At 38.6% G+C, this 21,587-nt stretch overlaps 1 protein-coding gene across 1 annotated transcript in view; it reads left to right on the top strand.

Annotated features, from left to right (window-relative positions):
* Window positions 1-19,897, top strand: part of podn (podocan) — a 42,264-nt gene extending 22,367 nt beyond the window's left edge. Inside the window, exons 5-10 of the mRNA XM_060829792.1 lie at window positions 1,876-1,985; window positions 5,298-5,454; window positions 5,548-5,663; window positions 8,614-9,271; window positions 14,148-14,296; window positions 19,299-19,897. Coding sequence (XP_060685775.1) covers window positions 1,876-1,985; window positions 5,298-5,454; window positions 5,548-5,663; window positions 8,614-9,271; window positions 14,148-14,296; window positions 19,299-19,476 — 1,368 coding nt within the window. The 3' untranslated portion in view covers window positions 19,477-19,897. The remainder of the gene's footprint in view (window positions 1-1,875; window positions 1,986-5,297; window positions 5,455-5,547; window positions 5,664-8,613; window positions 9,272-14,147; window positions 14,297-19,298) is intronic.
* Window positions 19,898-21,587: the final 1,690 nt, after the last annotated feature.

Below are 21,587 nucleotides of genomic sequence, written 5' to 3'. Positions count from 1 at the left end.
GGTCATAACTTAAATCATCTATTGTGTCTTCATTTAAAACCAGTCAAAATATTCTTAATCTAATTCTTTATTAAAAGATTAATTCAATAACTGAACAAGGTTGGGCTGTTGTGGCACAGTGATAGTATCCCTATCTCTGAGCCAGGGGAACCTCAGTTCAAGTCCCTCCTGCTCCTGATATGTAATAATGTCTCTCATCAGAGTGATCAGAAAATATTTAAATAGGACAAAGAAGGTTAGAATGTTCCGAATCAAGTTTTAGTGCCAGGCTTCCCTTCAAAGGAAGCCAGAACAAATTAACATCTGTATTCTCCGTTAGCTGCAGCAGTTTGTTGATCAAAAACAAATGAATTGTTATCCCGATCAGATTAAACATTTTATTATACTTCAGGAACTACAAACAGGTCTAAATTAGCACATTGTTACTTTTACTCTTAGGAATTGATTCAAAACCAGACCAGATTAATAGGATGAGTCTTCTTGTCTGTTGGTCCGATGGCCCAGAATATATCTGAATGGTCTTTCCCATTTCCCATTGACAATGTGTGCACAGTATAAAGCTGCCTTTATATTTTTAATGCATTCACATGTTTTCAAAATGGCAGATCCCAGAATTGGGAAAACTTGCTGAGTTTTCAACTTTTTGTCATTTACATAAATAATTTTGATGTGAGCATAAGAGGTACAGTTAGTAAGTTTGCAGATGACATCAAAATTGGAGGTGTAGTGGACAGCGAAGAGGGTTACCTCAGATTACAACAGGATCTTGACCAGATGGACCAATGGGCTGAGAAGTGACAGATGGAGTTTAATTCAGATAAATGCAAGGTGCTGCATTTTGGGAAAGCAAATCTTAGCAGGACTTATACACTTAATGGTAAGGTCCTAGGGAGTGTTGCTGAACAAAGAGACCTTGGAGTGCAGGTTCATAGCTCCTTGAAAGTGGAGTCGCAGGTAGATAGGATAGTGAAGAGGGCGTTTGGTATGCTTTCTTTTATTGGTCAGAGTATTGAGAACAGGAGTTGGAAGATCGTGTTGCGGCTGTACAGGACATTGGTTAGGCCACTGTTGGAATATTGCATGCAATTCTGGTCCCCTTCCTGTCAGAAAGATGTTGTGAAACTTGAAAGGGTTCAGAAAAGATTTACAAGGATGTTGCCAGGGTTGGAGAATTTGAGCTATAGGGAGAGGCTGAACAGGCTGAGAGGGTGATCTTATAGAGGTTTACAAAATTATGAGGGGCATGGATAAGGTAAATAGGCAAAGTCTTTTCCCTGCGGTCGGGGAGTCCAGAACTAGAGGGCATAGGTTTAGGGTGAGACGGGAAAGATATAAAGGAGACCTATGGGGCAACTTTTTCATGCAGAGGATGGTACATGAATGGAATGAGCTGCCAGAGGATGTGGCGGAGGCTGATACAATTGCAACATTTAAAAGACATTTGGATGGGTATATGAATAGGAAGGGTTTGGAGGGATATGGGCTGGGTGCTGGCAGGTGGGACTAGTTTGGGTTGGGATATCTGGTCGGCATGGACAGGTTGGACCAAAGGGTCTGTTTCCTTGCTGTACATCTCTATGACCCTATGACTCCAGAAGGAAGTCATTTAGGCACTCTAATCGACATCTAAGTGTGATTTACAAAACAAGTACTTGAAAAGTTAGATCTCTCCTTTCACAAATAAAATATGCAGTTGTTACACCACAAGGAAAACTGTTAAATTCATTGCATGAGACTTCCTTGTCCACAAGTTAGCCAGTAATCAAGAAGTATGTTTGTGTCAGTGGTGTATGACTTGAACTTGAGTTTGACTGATTCCTTTCATTTAATCAGACAGGACAGGGATCTGCTGATTGGCTATTGTATATTTTTCAGCTTACAGTTGCTCCAAAATACCTGCCGAAAACCTTGGTGAGTGCTGATGTTGCAGCAAATTACCTTACAAAGATCTATCCCCTCACTTTTGGGCAGAAGCCAAATCTAAGGTATGATTTGTCAAGTGAACCAGTATAAATGTATGCCAGAAAAACAAATCAGAAGATGTTGAATAAAAACAGAAAGTACTGAAGACATTTAACAGATCTGATAGCATCTATGGATACAGAAGCTAAATTATCATTTTGAGTCCAATTTCACTACAGGATATTGAAGTTGATTGGTACAAAGTGCTGACATTACCATTTCCCAAGGCAAAAAGCATGTTCCTGTAATTTTCTTCACTTTCCTCCTAGAGTTGTGACCTTATTTTAGGGTATAGTTTCACCAATATTATTAGAGAGCAGTGGAGGATGGTTGATCTTGAAGAGTGCAGAATTGAGCCCCACCCCTTTCATTTTATTGCTCTTCTGAATTGGAGTGACAAATCTGTGATGTGGGGGTTTGGTGGACCTTTAATTTGCATTGTGTTAACCTTTTAGCCAACTCAATATTCACACTCCTGTCTTGGCTAAGAATAGCTACTTCAGCAAGAATCCTCTGGTTTTACAGTCAGTGTTACACCAGTTGGTATATTACCAACTTAAACATTATGTGAAAGTTAAGCCAAAGTCTTAAATTTTTTGCAAGGGGGTTTGCAAACCTGGCTTCAAAAAATGATTTGCAAAGCACTTGACTGAAATTGTCTTGTGACTTTTCTGTAAAGATTTTCAGATACCAAGTTTTTGTGATTTTTCTTAAGGGATAGAAGTTGCATGGGATATTTCCTCTATTCTCAAATACTGTAGTGCACGGATTTTCTTCTTGCCTGGCTGTGGTTTAACTTCCTAATGGCTGAGTGGTATTACCGCTGGACTGTTAATCCAGAAAACCAGGTAATGTTCTGGGGACTCAGGTTCAAATTCCACCACAACAGATACCTGGAATAAATACCTGCAATTAAGAATCTAATGATGACCATGAAGTCATTGCTGATTGTCAGAAAAATCCATTAATTTCCTTCAGGGAAGGAAACTACCATCCGTACCTTAGCTGGCTTACATGTGACTCCAGCTCCACAGCAATGTGGTTCACTCTTAACTGCCCTCTGGACAATTAGGGATGGGCAATAAATGCTGGCCCAGCCAGCAAAGCCCTTATCTACTGAATGATTTTTTTAAAAAATCACTGCCTCTGAGAGTGCCACACTCCCTTGATTTTGTGCTCAGATTTTGGTGTTGGACATAAACCTGTAGCCTTCTGAGAAGTGAGAGTGCCATTAACTAACTGACCCACCACTTAGCAACCAATGGAAGTAGTCATCAAGCAGAAGACTAAGAATACCAATGAACTTAAAGATCATTTTAAAAGCACTGTCTATTTTATCAGAGGCAAAACAAGACAGGACTCTCAGTCTAGGTCCATCTTATGAAAGAGTTGTCACAAACTGACACTGAGCTAAAAATGTTCATTGCAAAATAAGCAAATAAGTACTTAGATACTGCATTAGAATCCTCTGACATTGTTATATGTTCAACTGTACCATTCACTTGAAATACAAAGGTTAAGATCAGCATTACAATAGAGCATAGAGAGATATCACATGTGTATCCACCAAAACGATCAAGAATAATTTTCATGTTATGACAAGAGAGGCTTCAGTGCTTATGATGCAGCATCATTAAAAGTTTATTTGGAACACATAGTAGTTCGTATTTTTTTCTAAAGTTTCTCATTGGAATCTTAACTGTGTTTTGGGGAAATCCTCAGTGGAGTTCAGATATGCTTCTCCATAAGGTTAAAGGTCAGACTTTGTACCTTTGAGCAGCTCTCTTCCATGTTGGAAGAGAGAAAGGTCCAAGTTGTATCTGTGCCCTCTCAAGATTGTTATGGTGCAGTCGAGGGATTAAAACTATAGAATTGATTAGATACGTTACCAAAGTTATAGAGTAAATCAAGACATTATGACAAATCTCATTATTATCTAATATCATATCACTCATTTTAAATAGGAATGTTATGCTATTTACAAAACATAATATTTTAAAAGTTTCATGGAATAAAATAATTTGGTGTGCATTCTAAACCAGGGAATGCATCAAAATCCAGCTGATATGAAGCATATTAAACTTCAGAAAGATGTTATTTTAATTATGTTTTCATGTTTTCTGTACAACAGTTTAATTATCCAAGAACTGAGTAGATGTTTGTCACTAATGTTAAGCTGCAAGTGAGTTAGAATTGTTATTACAATCCAGAAAAATGTAAAGATTCAAAATGCAAAGGATATAAACATCGGCAGTTTTGTGGTGTTGATCTACATATTATCACGTTACTTCTCCTGGATAGATTTTCTATGTGCTTCTGAATAATTATTCTGAATAGAATCAGAACATATTTAGGCCACCTGCAATGGTTCATTATTAAGGTAAAAACAATGACTGCAGATGCTGGAAACCAGATTCTGGATCAGTGGTGCTGGAAGAGCACAGCAGTTCAGGCAGCATCCAACAAGCAGTGAAATCAACGTTTCGGGCAAAAGCCCTTCATCAGGAATAAAGCTACCTTAGCTGAAATTATGTACACAACTCAGATAAGAAATGCCTCAACTTTATGCACTGGCTTGAATTGCATAACTGACCTCAGCAAGTGTAAGAGACATTGCAGTTGACCTCAGTCTGTCCTGATTCTATTCTCAACCATTGTTCAGTGACACATAGGAATTTTGAGTGAGGACATAATTCAAAATGGTCTTCATGGTGTCACAGTGAATTCGCCTATCATTACTCATTCTGTAGTCTAAAAATCATTGAGAGGATGGATGGGACTCAGGGAGTTATCAGCCAGTGCCTCAGAGGAGGAGGAAGTAAATTGGAAGGAAAAGGACGATTATTAGACACAATGTTGGTAAACTGACAAACATTGCAGCAACTTAAAAAATACAATAGCTGCCACGTTTATCTATAAAACAACAATACTTCAAAAACAACTGATTCACTGAAGTACTTTGGGACACCCAGAAGACATTACTACACAATTTCTACTTAGTTGCCTCATCACCTTTTCAAAGAATCTTAGGTCATGAAAATAGGCTAACAAAATAGATACATCGATTTTTAAAAATGAATCAAGAATCAGCTGTAATTAAATCAGCGATGTGGATGTTGCCCCTAGAGTACACAATATATGAAAGAAAACCATCTGGTGTAGAAAAAGAATATTTGTTAAAATCTGACCTTCAAATTTGAGTATATTTTAGAAAATCTAATCCTAAGTATTCTTCCTTTTTGAGGGTATCTTCTTAGGTTTTGCAATTGCCAATTATGTTTGATAATGTTAAATCCTTTTGTAAATTATTGGCAGTTATTTCTCTATCTTAATAGGTCTATTTATCTTCATAACAACAAGCTTACAGACGCAGGACTTCCCGATCACATGTTTAACGGATCAGATGGTGTTGGAATATTAATCATGTCAAGTAATTTCTTGAAGTACGTTCCCAAGAATTTGCCAAAGGAATTATTCAGATTACATTTAAAAGTATGTAAGAACCATTTTTTAAAAAGCTACTATTTCCAGTTCAAAGTAGTACCTTTATCTCATTGTACTCTCTTTGTATTCAAATGTTGTCAGGACAACAAACTTGAAAAGATTCCTAAAGGAGCTTTTGATCACCTTTCCAATCTGCGAGAACTATATCTCCACAACAATTACATAACCAATGATGGAATTGATAATGAAACATTCTGGTAAGGACTTTGGGTTCTGCAGACATTGAACAGAATAAAAGCATTTTAGTTGGAAATTTGTGCCATTTAAAGCTTTCAAAACATATAAATAATGTTATTGTACCTGACATCAATAACGCTTATACATAAATTTAAGTTTTCAGTTAATAGTTGAAAGGTTTGGCATGACGAGATATAATGTTTTAAGATTTTTACTGTAACAACTTGCAAGAAAACTATTAGATTGAATCATTTTTGTTTGCAACTTACATTTAAAATGGCATAAATGTAAACCCCTCATTATACTAATCATACATTATATTCTCCATAGAGTTTCAACTCTTGTCGCAAATAGTCAATCATTGCACCTTCCACCTAACTGCTAATAGGTTCTAATTTTGCCCTGTAGTGATATTTAAATGATCCCTCAGTTTTTGGAGTTTTCTAAATCCACTATCAGCATAAAGCATGTTCTAATAATTCTTCCCCACTGGCCACGTCAAGTCATGAATTATTTAAGAGATTGTATCCCTCCTGCATCCAGCTGTTTGCAAACCTAAGCAGCATTTTCTCCCTGCTGAGCACAATACAAACGTCTGTGCATGATATTAATTGATTTTTAGGGAGGCCTGTAACCACAAATGGCTTCCTCTGCCCAATGGCCACATGAAAAACATTAGCCTTGCATCCAGGTAAGATTACTGATCAATTATTCTTGAGTCTAACTCTATTTCATCAGAAAAGTAAATAGATAGTTTACAGTATAACTGTTTACCACCCAATATTTTCAACACCTTTCCAAGGTCATAGGGACTCAGAGTCTACCTTTTCTGAAATTAGAGATTACTGTTATTGTCTCCAACCATGAACACCTTCTACCATTGGCCTAGTGGGTGCAATGAGGATCTCCCTTTGGACTCTAATCACTCCAGGCCTGTTGCTAGGCAGACTGCAGAACAGTGGATAAAAGCAAATTACTGCAGATGTTGAAATCTGAAACCAAAAGAAAAAATGCTGGAAAATCTCAGCAGGTCTGGCAGCATTTGTAAGGAGAGAAAAGAGCTGACGTTTCGAGTCTAACTGACCATTTGTCAAAGCTGAGATTTTCCAGTATTTTCTCTTTTGGTTTCAGACTGTAGAACAGGATGCATACCCCTCTTAAATTAAACACAAAGTTCGAAAAAGTAACAATCTCATTGACCTCGTCATTGTTAGAATATCTTCACATCCTCCACAAAATATTTTCTGTGCAAACCTCAATTTTCATTTGTTCCCAACACAGATCAGACAAAGGTAGCTTTAAACAAAGAATTTATCTGCCCATTTAACCCTAAATGTGTAATGCCTCACAGAGCATAGAATGAAATGTTCCATTTATTACACATCACCTAATTTTGTTGAAGTTCTAGGTGGGATAGCTTATATTATAAGTTTAATATGTTACTAAAGTAGCTAGTTTAAAATGCTGATTTCAACCCAGGTACCAAAGAGGGAAGGCTGTGCAGCAGATGTTGTTTTTAAAAATGCATTCTTGGACAGCTTGCATGGTCACTTTCCTTACTGCCAAAACAATATTAGATTTATTCAATGCTGTTTCACAACTTACCATAATAGGATTTGAACTCCTGAAAACAAAATACTTCATTTGTATCTTTAATAGCACCTTTAACTTAATAAGAACTTACAGAGCTTTATGGGACACTATCAAACAAAGTTTGATGCTAAACAATGCAATTGAAGTTAGAACTGACTAAAACACTTAGTCAAAGAGGTAACTTATAAGGCATGCCCTAAAGAAAGAAAGAAGTAGAGAGAGTTGGAGAGGGCATTTTATCTTTCAGGGTCATAGCAAATAGCAATAGTAAAGCAATGAAAACTGGGATATATGAGATGCCAGATTTGGAGAAGCCCAAGACTTTGGAAAATTATAGGGCTGGAAGAAGTTGTGAGTTGGGAGGAAAGCAGCCATTAAGGAATTTGTAAAAATAATGAAAATTTTAAAATCATTGCCATACTAGAAGGCAATGTTGTTTAACAAGCATAGAGGTGATAAGGGAATGGGACTTAGTATTGAATTATATGACTGACAGTAGGCCTCTTAGTCAGTACAATTGTCATTAGACTTCTATCCATAAACTATTGATCATTCTTAAATCACAAGTCATCCGACTTAGAAAATAAGAGAATTAACGGCTATTTGGCCCCTCAAGTCTTCTCTGCTATTTGAGTAGTCCAGATCTGATCATTTATGTCAATACCTTTTTCCTGCACTATCCCATGTCCTTTGATGCCTTTAGTATTTTGATACCTATAGTTCTCTACGTTAAACATACTCAATGACTGAGCTTCCACAGCCCTCTGGGATAGAAAATTCCAAAGATTTACCATTCTTCAAGTAAAAAATTCTTCTACATTTCAGTCCTAAATGGCTTACCTCTTATGCTGAGGCTGTTCCCTGGTTCTAGATCCCTCATCGAGGTTGAACTTCTTCCTGCATCTTCAATCTCTTTAAGAATTCTGTTTGTTTCAATGTGATAGCTGTCATTCTTCTAAGCTCTAAAGATTACAGACCCAGTCTTCTCAATCTGTCCTTAGAAGACAGCCTCACCATTCCAGGAATAAATCTGGTGATCCTTATGTGTATTTTGTCTATGGCAAATATGTTCCTCCGTAGATAAGGGAATCAAAACTGTGCTCAATACTCACCAAAGTTCTGTATAACTTTACAAAGATACCTTTACTCCAGTCTCAAATCCTGCAATTCTTGAGGCATAACTTATACCTAGGCAAGTGAAGGATGGCTGAAACTCACCTAAGAAGGATAGTATGTAGAATCAAATAACATTCAATTTTACACATAAATTAAAATCATTGTATTGGAAGAACACTAACTATCAGGCAGTTTTAGAGTACTTAGTAAATCGTAAATTATTCCTTAACTTTACATGACATCTGCTCTTCTTGAATTAAGGAAACTGTCAAGCTTGGAATACCTGGACTTGTCAAGTAACAATCTGACACAAATACCCAGAGGGTTACCTCGGAATATTGTCCTCTTACATTTGGAAAAAAATGCTATTAAATCAATACCTAGTAGCTGGCTGACGCAGATAAAAAACCTTGAATACCTCTTGCTTCATAACAACAAGATAAAAGCAAAAGCAATTCATCCACTTGCATTCAAGGGGCTTAAAAAACTTCATACCTTTCATCTCTACAATAATATGCTGGAAAGAATTCCAAGTGGCTTACCACGCCGAGTGAAGACATTAATGCTTCTCCATAATCAGATCACAGAAATTTCCAGAAATGATTTCGCTTACTCATACTTTTTGATAGAGCTCAATCTGAGTTACAATAAGCTAACAAGTCCTAAAATCCACCCAGAGGCATTCCGGAAAATGAGGCTGCTTGAATCTTTGGATTTCTCTGGAAATAATCTAAATGTAGTGCCCAGTGGTCTACCAAAGAATTTGCATGTATTGAGGCTGAAGGAAAATGAAATAAATTCGATTCCCGATGGCTCACTTTCAGGAATGACAAAGCTAAAGGAACTCTTCTTGAGTAATAACAAACTCAAACTGAACTCAATATATCCGGGGGCATGGAAACAATTGACTAATCTACAGGTAAGAGATTAACATCAGAACAAATTGGGGACATGAAATGAATAATAGTTTCCTATTCATGACCCATTGTAATAGTTCCTTGTCTTTTCTGGAAATGTTTGCTCATGTTGCTGATTATGTTGCCGTTCTGCATGAGTGAGCCTACACAGTGAACATTGGCTAATCATTCATTAATAAGGAGCATGTTTATAAATTATACTTTCAAACAGAAGTCAGGAGTGATCCAAACATAGAAATTTTTTCTCTGGTCTATTGACTCTGAGAACCTCACTTGGCATGAAGCAGGATTTTCTTGGTGTCCCACAGAAATAACAGAGATCTAAATGCATTTCATATCACAGGGTTGCTGAATTTAACTACTTTTTAAATACTGTACTGATAGGGACTCCAACCAACCAGCAATTTGTGAAGGGCATAATTAACACTTACAAGAAATATTTAATAACTCTCAATGAATCCACATTTCATTGAGAAATAAAAACTCCACAGAGAACTATTCCCTTTGGAAGTTGAGACATAGCTGCAGCACATGTATTGTGTTTGCCACGTCTAGCACATGCTGTAGATACGAGATTGATTTAAAGCTGTGCGTAAATAAACAAGTCTAATCCATTAGTGGGGGAGACGATGGCCTAGTAGTATTACCTCTGGACTGTTAATTCGTGGACCCAGGTAATGTTCTGGGGACCTGGTTTCAAATTTCTCCACAGGAGATGGTGAAACTTAAATTCAATATAAGAGTCTAATGATGACCAGGATTCGATTGTTGGAAAAACCCATCCAGTTCACTAATGTCCTTTGGAAGGAAACTGTTATCCTAACCTTGTCTGGTTTACATGTGACTCCAGACACTCTTAGGAAAGGACAATAAATGCTGACCTAATCAATGAATGAATAAAATAAAAGTAACTGATCATTGCTGACCAGCAAGAAACGCTGCCTAGCTTTGAGTCTGTACTAACTTGCAAGGCGAGACAGGAGTACTGGAAGTCTTTAAAGTGTAGCTGAGGTGTCAAGTTGTGAGTAGGCAATGCAAGGATGCAGGTAAATGCCAAACAAGTGAATGCAAAGAGAGCAAGCAAGCAGCCCTGAGATGCATCCTGGTCCAGTTCAAGAGCTGGATGCTTGTCCCTGCACATACAGTATCCTCCAAAAGAATTCCAATGATAGATGCCAAGTGCAGCAAGAGAGTGGGGTGGGATACCATAAGTGGATTGGAGACAGATGTGGAGAAGTTGGCATATGTCAGATGCCAGAGTCAATGAATGTGGGGTGCATGCAGCCACTACCCATGGAGTGTGTCCTGAGATTTTGTTGCCAGGTGTCCAAGACAAAGATCCGAAGAAACAAGCATTGAGCTAGAGTCAGCCACTCCCACTTTTGTGTTGGGTATTCTCGAAGTCCAGTTTCTATCCCACCCTGGGTAGAATAGGAGAGTGCATATTAATAATGCAAGTAATAATTAAGGTGATAATGAGTGGTAATCCCCTTTTATAGGAATCTCACCACTCCACAGCAAGAGTCTAGTCTCAATGTCGAGAATTTAACTGGACAAAGCAACTTGTTGGTCTTGACAATGAGAGAGGCCTCGCTCAACTTCTCACAGAATTATCCCACATTTTGTTCCATAGCCTCACATTGTTCGGGGATGAAGAATGTTCTGCAATTTGTATCTCTCCTCACGTTGGCAAACACACAAAATATAAATATTAATGGTAGTTAAGAAGCAGTTCTGGAGAAATTAAAAGGGGAGAAAGCTGACAAGTGCCTGGACCTGGACCTGGCAACCTACTTGCTAAGGATTTAAAGGAAGTGAGTTGGGGTTCGTGGAACCACTAGTTTTATTCTTGTAAAATTTCCTAGATGTGCAACAATTGCAGGTGATTGGAAATGACCGAAGATAGCATGCTTTATTCAAGACTAGAAGGAGACAGAAATTGGCTGTCTCTAGGTAGTTAGCCTGACATCAAACAAAATTGCTGGAATCTAATATTAACAAACCCCGATGACAGGAACTCAGAAATCTGTGGCTGTGATATATTTAAAATTTCTGAAGGCATTAGGTAACTAAAGCCAAAAGCAATCCCATTGAAAGTTCCTACTTCATGCAACTGTGGGGTCTATCATTTTCAAATTTGCAGAAGTTTTGTGAGAGTACTTATTTCATGAGATGCCCACACAATCATCCCTTTGTCTGAGCAGTGCCCACATCTCTCAGTGGAGCTGCTGGCCACTTTCTGCTGTAGTCCATCTGATTGTGGTGCCCACCATTCCTAATGGGACAGCTAACCTAGAGGTAACCAGGCATAATGGTAAATCTCAGCATATTACATTAGCAGGTGCCATACCAATTGTGTGGACTGAGGCCCCAACAGCATCCCCATGTTAGGCAGCTGACAGGTGCCAGAAATCCAGTACAGCATCTACAAAGAGATATACGCAAGTTGAGTGGGTAAAGCAGGTGATAGATGAAATACACCAGACAAAATTACAGGAAATTTACTTTATGAGGAGGAATGGAAAGACTGAGGACTTCTTAAATGGTGAGGAATTAACAAATATCAGTGTTCAGAATGATTTGGAAGTTCTTCTGCCAGAAACACATAACATACAGTTAAGGAAAGCAATTAACAAAAAACATAGAATGTTTTGTTGAAGTGGTTGATGTAAAGAATAAGGAAGTCTTCTTCTTACTGAATAGAGTCTAGAACTGGGGGGGCATAGTGTCAGGATAAAAGGGCAACCATTTTGGGCTGAAACAGGGACTTTTTTCATTCAGTGGATTGAAAATCCTTGAAATTCTACATCTCCAAGGACAATGGCTTGTCAATCATTGAGTATATTCTAGAGTGAAGAGGATAGATTTTTTATATTCAGATCCAATGAATATGGGACTCAAGCAAAAAAAGTAGATTTGAGGTTAAAGATCACCTGTGATTTTATTAGCTTTGAGAGGACTTGAATATAAAAGCAGGGATATACTTCTGAGGCTCTATAAGGCTCTGTTGAGACTGCATGTAGATTATTGTGTGCAGTTTTCGGCCCCATATCTCAGGAAGAAATGTATTGGCCCTGGAGGATGTTCAGACGAGGCTCACAAGAATGGTCCCAGGGATGACAAGCTTAACATATGAGGGACGCTTGAGGATTCTGGGCCTGCACGTGATGGAGTTTAGAAGGATGAGGGGAAGTGAAGCTTACAGACTACTGAATGGCCTGGACAGAATGGATGTTGGGAAAATGTATCCATCTGTAGGAGAGGCTAGGACCCGAGGGCACAGACTTAGAGTAAAGGGAAGATCTTTTAGAACGGAGGTCACGAGAAACCTCTTCAGCCAGAGAGTGGTCAATCTATGGAATTCACTGCCACAGAATGCTGGGGAGGCCAGGTCATTGAGTATATTTAAAAAGGGGATAGATAGGTTCTTGATTGTCAAGGGGATCGAGGGTTACGATGGAGAATGGAGTTGAGAAACTTATCAGCCATGTTTGAATGACAGAACAAAATTATTGGGCTGAATGACCTAATTTCTGCTCCAATGTCTTATGGTCTTAAGTGGTGGAAGACCAATTCTTGCTTCCAGTTCTTTTGTACTTAAGTCCTTATTCTCATCTAACTTTTTTGCATGACACATCTTTACTATACAAATGGTACAACTACAGTTTGATACGTTAGGAGAAGACAGCTGGTCTTCATGAAATGCCAATAAACACTTCCAGTGAAGGAGTGGAGAAAATTCAAGGAAACCATTGGTGTTAAATTTTCATATTTTTTAAAACAAAGCAGTTGAAAATTGCAAAATGACAATATTATTGTAGAAACATACTTCTGAAAAAATATTGTAATATTAAATTAGTAAACTGCTGACCATCATGCTTTTATTCATTTATTGTATGTGGCAAAGCCAGCATCTATTGACCATTCCTAATTGCCCTTGGCCATTTTTCTTTGAAAGACATTAGTGAACCTTTTAAGATTGTAGGACACTCTGATAGTTACATGGTCATGATTACTGATGCAGATTTTATTCCATATCGATTTCATTCATTGAATGTAAATTTCTTAGCTGCCATCATAGGGTTTGAATTCATATTACCGGATCTTTAGCACAGGATTCTCATTAACTGTCCAGTGATATAATCACAGTGCTACTGTAACCCTGGTAATACTAACTTATAATGCTCACAAAACAATGATACAGTAATATTGCTCTTGTTCATGAAAAATGCTGACAACAGAGCATTTGTTAACTAGTCAGTTAATTGGTTACTTGCTCTTTTATGACTCTGGTATTGTGTCAGTTCAGAAATGGGCATCCAAAATCACTAAAGTTCCTGCCCAGAACATGAACATTAGAGCTTTAGCTGCCAGTTGGCATCCTAAAAAAAGTCACATTTCTAGCCAGTTGTCTCAAATGCTGACAAATGACGAGAATTACTGTATCTTCTCTTTACTAATATGATAACAGCTAACATTACTGAAAACTAATAAACTGGGGGACAGAAAGATTTCAGTGGCAATCTTTCACCCAGTTGTGAATAGATCATTAGAATACTATGGAAGGTCTTGGCAATATTGCATGAATTGGTTTGAGCTGCAACAGAATAAGTTTTAGGAGCAAGAAGAAATTGTTGGATGGGATGATCACAACACAGGAAGTTATATTCTTTGAATCATATTTCATGATGTATCTTTGAGTCACTTAGGGCTGTAAGGGTCAATTTATTCAGCTAAATGAAAACTGATTATAAGCTTATAATATTAACTTGAAGGCATTAAAATAATTTGCATTATTGTATGTGGTATTTAAAAAAAAAGCTCCTTTATGTAAAATGGACAAGTATTTCAGCTTTAATTAGTTGTTTCTGTTTTCAGCTTTTGGATCTGTCAGGCAATCAGCTTTCCTATGTTCCTACTGATCTGCCAGAGTCTCTTGAATATATTTACCTCCAGAACAACCAGATTTCTGTCATCTCAGAGAATGCTTTTGAATCCACACCAAACATCAAAGGAATTTTTCTCAGGTAAGTTAATTATGAACACCATTGTAGGTGCTTATTAGCAAAGAAGAATAAATCCCTTTGCAACGCTCACTTTAATGAATAAAATATGTTCATGAATAGGTCACGTTTTTGCTTTCTATAACTGTGCCTTCTGACAGTTCAGTGCGCTGTGATATGAAATCATTTGAACCTTTTCAATCCTGAAGATTCTGGGGAGAAAATAAGGCAAATGGCAGGTGGTGCAGAATCCTGGAATTGCTTCCTGGTCAACATGCAAGATGGCCTTGGCTCCTATGATTGTCCCTAGACCTTCCTGAAAAACTTTCAGGTATTTATTTAGGACTTCACTCAGGCAACAGTTTTCAAAAAATGTTGAGCAAATCTAGGTGATTTTTTTCTCAACCAATTTTACCCCATCAAGCTTGGGCCTGAGCCTTTTACTACAATCAGTGGTAACTAAGCCAGCTGCTTCTCATGAGAGACTGGAACCAAAGTTGTACCCTTAATCTGTAAAAGTTCTCCAGGATAATTCTCAGGTTAGCAGAGGTCCTATGCAAACATAAGTCTAGACTGAATTTTGCTGAAGATTAGTTCTGTGATCACTGTATTGACCTCTGTTAGAACTGGATAACCATTTAACTACATGCATATTTTGATTGTTTCTGATTTGGACATTGTTAAAGCAATTTAGCTGCTCTAAATTAGATGTAGTTGGCCTTTCCAGAGTGTGCAACTCTCCTGGCTAATGGTCTGTGAGTTCTGTAACTCAATTTCGATCCAGTGGGACTGTTTTGTTGTCTTGAGTGTGCATACTGGCAGCAACTTGAACTGTTTGACTGAGGCTTGGCTTTGTTTTGGGGTTTTTCTGTGGCCTGATGAGGGTCCCTCAGTACAGAATATGTCCTGAATGCGAGTATGCAATTGCCTTCACTCAAGTGGTGTTGGCCTGGCGGGGCTTCAGCTAGTAAGCACTTTTGCATAGTTACTTGATTAATCCCACATACCAAACAGTCTCTCAGCATCTCATTAAGGGTAAATTAAGGTCACATGACACTGCCATGCATCTTGATCTAATCAAAAATCCTGACTTGGGTTTCCCTGCTTCTCGAATTGTCGAGTAAAATCAATTGCATTTCAGAATTACAGGAGGCTCAGGGACATAATATTTCTTAACTAAATCATAGAGATATATAACACGGAAACAGACCCTTCAGTCCAACTCGTCCATGCCGACCAGATATCCCAATCCAATCTATTCCCACCTGCCAGCACCCAGCCCATATCCCTCCAAATTCTTCCTATTCATATACCCATCCAGATGCCTTTTAAATGTTGCAATGGTACTATCCTTCACCACTTCCTCTGACAGCTCATTCCATACACGTATCACCCTCTGCACGAAGAAGTTGCTCCTTAAGTCCCTTTTATAATTTCAGTGTTTGTTCATTTTCCTAGATGCACTCTGATGTCCAACAATACATGAATTCAAACAGCAAAGGCAGTAACTGCACAGATTCACTGCTCTGTCAGTTAGCAATGTGTGTTTCTTTCTCTCCATCTCTCCTGCACTGACCTCACCATATGCTTCATTTGTCTTTTCCTCTCCCTTTCAAAAATCTGTTGTTCTTGAAAGGTTTTAGTATCTGGTACCTCAAGGAAAGTTAGGGTCCAAATTACTGAAAAGGTTGTGAGGCTACAAGCTGTTGGGAGGCTTTCTCCTTGCTTTTCATCTGCCCCAATGTCATTGGCCTGAAAACAAACGTGTTCCTTCCACATACTGGGCCCAGTCTTCAACAGCAGATCAAACGAGTCAAGCTGCCTAAATAATCACATGATTCCAGAAATGTTTACCCCAACTCAAAAATAACTATTGCAAGCTAATTTTTCAAGAGCATGTTTTTCTCTCAATAGCACTGAAATAATTGCACAGAGGCCAGTATCCTGTCACCAAGTCACTCTTTACTTACACATGGAAAATTCTTGACACTGATCCAGTTTTCTCAAAGCCAAAGTGAACAGAATCTCTGACACCCCTGTTTATAGCTATCTGCCAGGGCTTGCTGATTGGACCAGATTAAGAACCCCAATCAGGGAACTCATATTCTCTGAGGTCCACCCAGCTGACCTTGTTACAATCATGACACGTTTCACGAAGGATCAGCAGATGCACAGTCCACTTCAAACTCAGAGTAAAAAAATGCTAGAAAAATTTCATCAATTTAAGCAGAACCTATGTAGAGACAGAGACAGGGTTAAAATTTGAAGTCAGAGCCTGCTGGGTTTCTTTCAGCATATCCTGTTTTATAGCAGTTTTCTAGTATCCACAGGACTCTGCATTTCTAATTTAAAGCCATGAGGATTTCAGAACAGACAAATAATTTTGCATTCGCTAGATAACTTAACATATTGGAGAAGAGCAATCAAGGCTGGAGACTTAATCTACAAAATTCAGGAAGTTCCTAAGAATAAATATGCAACAGTGGAAAGCTTAGCAAGTAATTGCATTTGGAAACCAAAATTGTAAAATACATCAATGGAAATCCCCAGAATTCTTGTGAATCTATCCAAATCCTCATCCTGAAACAAGTTAGAAAATTAGGCATTAATTTTATGCATTAACAGACAGATTTCAAAGCCACCCCGGGGATTGTACAGGTTTAAGAAGAAAACCAATTTTGCATTGTGACAGGTGAAGGTTTTACATTTTCTCCAATCAAAGCCTGTAGATAGACTTATTGCATTACAGCAGTTTATAGTCCAACATTCACAAAAGAAGAAGGAAAAAATTGTCTTGTTTTAGGAGCATGGATAAAACTCCAACGAATTTGAACATCCCAGCCAGCCAAGCAGTGAGCAAAGTTGGAAGGAAAACATTGTTAATGTGGAGAACTGTCAATGAAAACAGTAAATTCACTGGTGCATAACTGTGTATCTCTGACGAGACAAAACCAAGCCAATAGTGATATTCAGAAGTGAAGCCATTTCAAAATAACAATTCCCGAAATATTTAAAAACAGAAAATGCCAGCGAATCTCAGCAGATCTTACAATATTTGTGGAGAGAGAGAAGCAAAGTTAATGTTTCAATGACACGAAGGGTGGTGGATAGTGTGGAAGGCTATTGTAGGTTGCAATGGGGCATTGATGGGATGCAGAACTGAGCTGATAGAGGGCAGATGGAATTCAACCTGGAAAAGTGTGAAGTGATTCATTTTGGAAGGTTAAGTTTGAATGCAGAATACAGGGGGTTAAAGGCAGGATTCTTGGCAGTATGCAGGAACAGAAGGATCTTGGAGTCCATGTCCATAGATCTCTCAAAGTTTCCAACTAAGTTGAGAGAGTTGTTAAGAAGGCATTTGGTGTGTAGGCTTTCATTAGCAGAGGGATTGAGTTTAAGAGCCACAATGTTATGCTGCAGCTCTATAGAGCCCTGGTTAGATCACGTTTGGAATATTGTGTTAAATTCTGGTCGCCTCATCATGGAAGGGATGTGGAAACTTTAAAGAGTGTGCAGAGGAGATTTACCAGGATGCTGCCTGGACTGGAGGGTATGCTTTATGAAGTAAGGTTGAGGGAACTAGGGTTTTTATCATTGGAGGGCAGTAGGATGACAGATGACTTGATAGAGGTGTATAAGATGATGAGAGGGATAGGTAGAGTGGATAGCCAGAAACATTTTCCCAGGGTGGAACTTTTAAGGTGAATGGGGGAAGGTTTAGGGGAGATGTCAGAGAGTGATGGGTGCATGGAATACACTGCCAGCAGTGGTAGTAGAGTAAGGTACATTATGGATATTTCAGCGATTCTTGGATAGGCAGATGGAAGTTGGCACAATGAAAGGTATGTAGGTTAATTTGATTAAAGTAGGATAAAAGGTCAGTACAACATCGAGGGCCAAAATGTTCTATGTTGTTTGCTCTATGTTTTATGTTCAAGTTATGTCTCTTCTACAAAACTGAACAGGATTGATAGTTTTTATGCTGTTGATAGGGAGTGGGAGAACAAGGAGACAGATGGTGAGGATGTCCAGCACAAAAGACAAAAGGAATACTAACGGTAAAGGAGAGATGGTGATGTTAAAGGGTCTACAAAATAGGTATGACAAGGAAACATTGGTCCCATCTGCTAAGAGCAAACCCAACAAGACATAAACAAGATGCAGTCTGCGAGCAGGGAGAAACGTAGGTCAAGTTCATGCTCTAAAGTTGTATGGAATATTGCATCCTAGAGGCTGAGATGTTGTTCATCCAGTTTATATTAAGCTTTGTTGGATCACTGTAGCAAGTCCAGGACAAAAATGGGAGCAAAATGTATATATGCATAGAAAGTCGAGTTTACAGTGTTATGTCTGGATGTCTGGAGGCATGCTCTTAACATCATTATTGCATCACAGCGTGTGACTTGAGACTATAAAGGTCTCATATTCCTTTTTATCTCATATAATTTAAAGCATTGCATTCTACTGGAAGCATGCTGTTATTTTAACCTAATAGCTTAATATTATTGCAAATACTTATGTGCCCTCGGAGAGTTACATTTGTGCATAATAGCTAGTTGTAACAAATGTGGCGAACCCATCAATACCATGGTATTCATGTCCAATTTCTTATGCTACAGAAGAGGGGCAAAACACTTTTTTTGGAGGCATGCTCACATCAGATTCAAGCCTTGTTTGAGAGACCTGAGCATATCATATAGGTTGAAACTTCAGTATAAAACATGGTGAATACTACACTCTCAAAGGTGTCATTTTGTATGAGATGTTAAATTGCAGCCCTACCTGCCTTCTCAGGCAAATGTAAAATTCTTACTGAAGAAGAATAAAGGAAGTGCATGCAAAACTGATGATCTGCTTATTTATCTCATTGCTATTAGTGGGACTTGACTGTTGTGACATCCTACATTATGATGAACGCATTAAAATGCTTCATTGGCTATGAAACGCATTGAGTGGTCATTAAAGATGTTGAATAAATGTAAATTTATGTTTACATTACATTCACTACAGTCTTTTCATTTCACAGAGACAACAGACTTACAACTAGTAGAGTAAAAGAAATTGCATTTGAGAAGCTGAAGTTCTTGCAAGTGTTGGATATGGGAGCCTACTCTGAGTCTGCTACTGAATCCAAAAAGGACGGTGGCACATCAGGAGACAATTTGGAGAATGACAGTGAACAGGCTACTCAGAATGATAAATAATTTTCTGTGAAAAAAATAACCAAGATATTCAGTGCAGTGTCTTCCATACACTGTTGGCTGGTATTACTCTGTTGAAGTCATCTAAAATATCTATTTCTGCTACTCTAGGTTGTCCCTACCCACCTAACCTCTAAGCTCTACCAAAATTCCTAATCTAATGATGCTCTTACCTTCCTGTTCTACTCCATTCTCCTCATCTTGTCGACACAGCCTTACACTGCTTTGCTGCCCAGTGTACCTACTGTTGAGTAGTCAGTTTGATGACATAATCAAGTCATTCCTCTTGTCTACATCTGAGGAGCATAGATTCTTAAAACAGCCTCTGTCATCCTCCTCCTCAGGAAAAAGTGAGGACTGCAGATGCTGGAGACCAGAGCTGAAAATGTGTTGCTGGAAAAGCGCAGCAGGTCAGGCAGCATCCAAAGAGCAGGAGAATCGACGTTTCGGGCATGAGCCCTTCTTCAGGAAGAAGAAGGGCTCATGCCTGAAACGTCAATTCTCCTGCTCTTTGGATGCTGCCTGACCTGATGTGCGTTTCCTCCTGAGGAAACCCAACCTAAATATTTTTTGGCATTCCCAATTACCAGTCTTTTTCAAACTTGCTTTTTTTCCAAAGACTAGAAACAGATGATTATTCTGCAGCTACTCCCTCTGGCAATTCCTTCATCAAGTACTTCCAATTTATCTTCTCCTTCCCCACAATAGTATGACTGCCCATGTTAAAATCACATATGTTCCACCTGACTCTAGCTTACGATTAGTCCTCAGCCTCTTTGGTCATTCTTTGATAGTTATCGCCACTGGATGCTAAGTTTGCATCCATGTGCCTTCGTTGTGCATACTACCCAAAGGCATTGTTGCTTTCTGGTTCCTCACCACACACATCTCAGTGCAGAAATTATGCTATCCCAAGGTCTGTTCCCAATCTATTCACCAACTCATCTTGTTGGGAAACAAAATAGCTCATTAATGACTACAAACCGTCCTTTGACAATGTTATTTGTACTTTGTGATTATGATGCAACTAAAACAATCACAATTTATCACATAGTTATAGCCAATCATTAAAAGAAAAATAAAGTATGAAATCACAGTACTATGCAATTACAAACAGTCCATCATGTAAATAATTACAATATATTGCAAGATGCATGTTTCTTTAGTTTACAGAGCAAAGTTGAAAAGCGTTTGCATTGATTATATAACTATAATGATATAGTTCCAAGTCAGGATGGTTTCTAACTTAGAGGGGAACATGTAAGTAGTGATATTCCCAACCATCTGCTGTCTTTGTCTTTCTAGGTGGCAGAAGTTTCAGGTTAGGAAGGTGCTGTTGCAGGATCCTGCTGAGTTACTGTGCTATTTGTAGATGGTACACTTGCTGCCGCTGTGCATTTGATACGCAAAGATAATTGATTGGGTGCCAACAAAGTGAGTTGCTTTGTTCTGAACAGCTTCGAACTTTCACTGTGTTGTTGGAGTTGCATCTATGCAGGCAAGTGGACAGTATTGCACTAGGGGACTTGTACCTTGTACTCAGTGGACAGGATCTGGGAAGTCAGGAAGTGAGTTACTTGCTGCAGGATTCCTTGCTTTTTTGGATGTAATATTTATGTAGTTAATCCAGTTCAGTTTCTTGTCAATAGTAACCCCCAGGATGTTGACAGTGAGAAATTCTGCAATGGTAATTCCTTTAAACATCAAAGGGTTAATCTTCAGATTCTCTTTTGTTGGGGGTTGTCCTTATCTTGTACATGGGTAAATGGGTGAGACGAGTGAGTAGGTAACTGAGTAAGGAGTTAAAAACAATGACTGCAGATGCTAGAAACTAGATTCTGGATTAGTGGTGCTGGAAGAGCACAGCAGTTCAGGCAGCATCCAAGGAGCAGTGAAATCAACGTTTCGGGAAGGGCTTTTGCCCGAAACATCGATTTCGCTGCTCCTTGGATGCTGCCTAAACTGCTGTGCTCTTCCAGCACCACTAATCCAGAAACTGAGTAAGGAGTTGATGGGTAATATGGGTAAATCGTACACAAGTAAGCAAATAGGCTGGGTAGACGGGTGAGAAGGAATAGGTTGGGTAGTGGGTACTTAAGTTCAAGGGCTGGTCA

The sequence above is a fragment of the Hemiscyllium ocellatum genome, chromosome 9 (assembly GCF_020745735.1).
Source record: "Hemiscyllium ocellatum isolate sHemOce1 chromosome 9, sHemOce1.pat.X.cur, whole genome shotgun sequence".
Classification (NCBI taxonomy): Eukaryota; Metazoa; Chordata; class Chondrichthyes; order Orectolobiformes; family Hemiscylliidae; genus Hemiscyllium; species Hemiscyllium ocellatum.
Note: the sequence above shows the minus strand (reverse complement) of the source record. Positions and strands in the feature narration are given on the sequence as shown.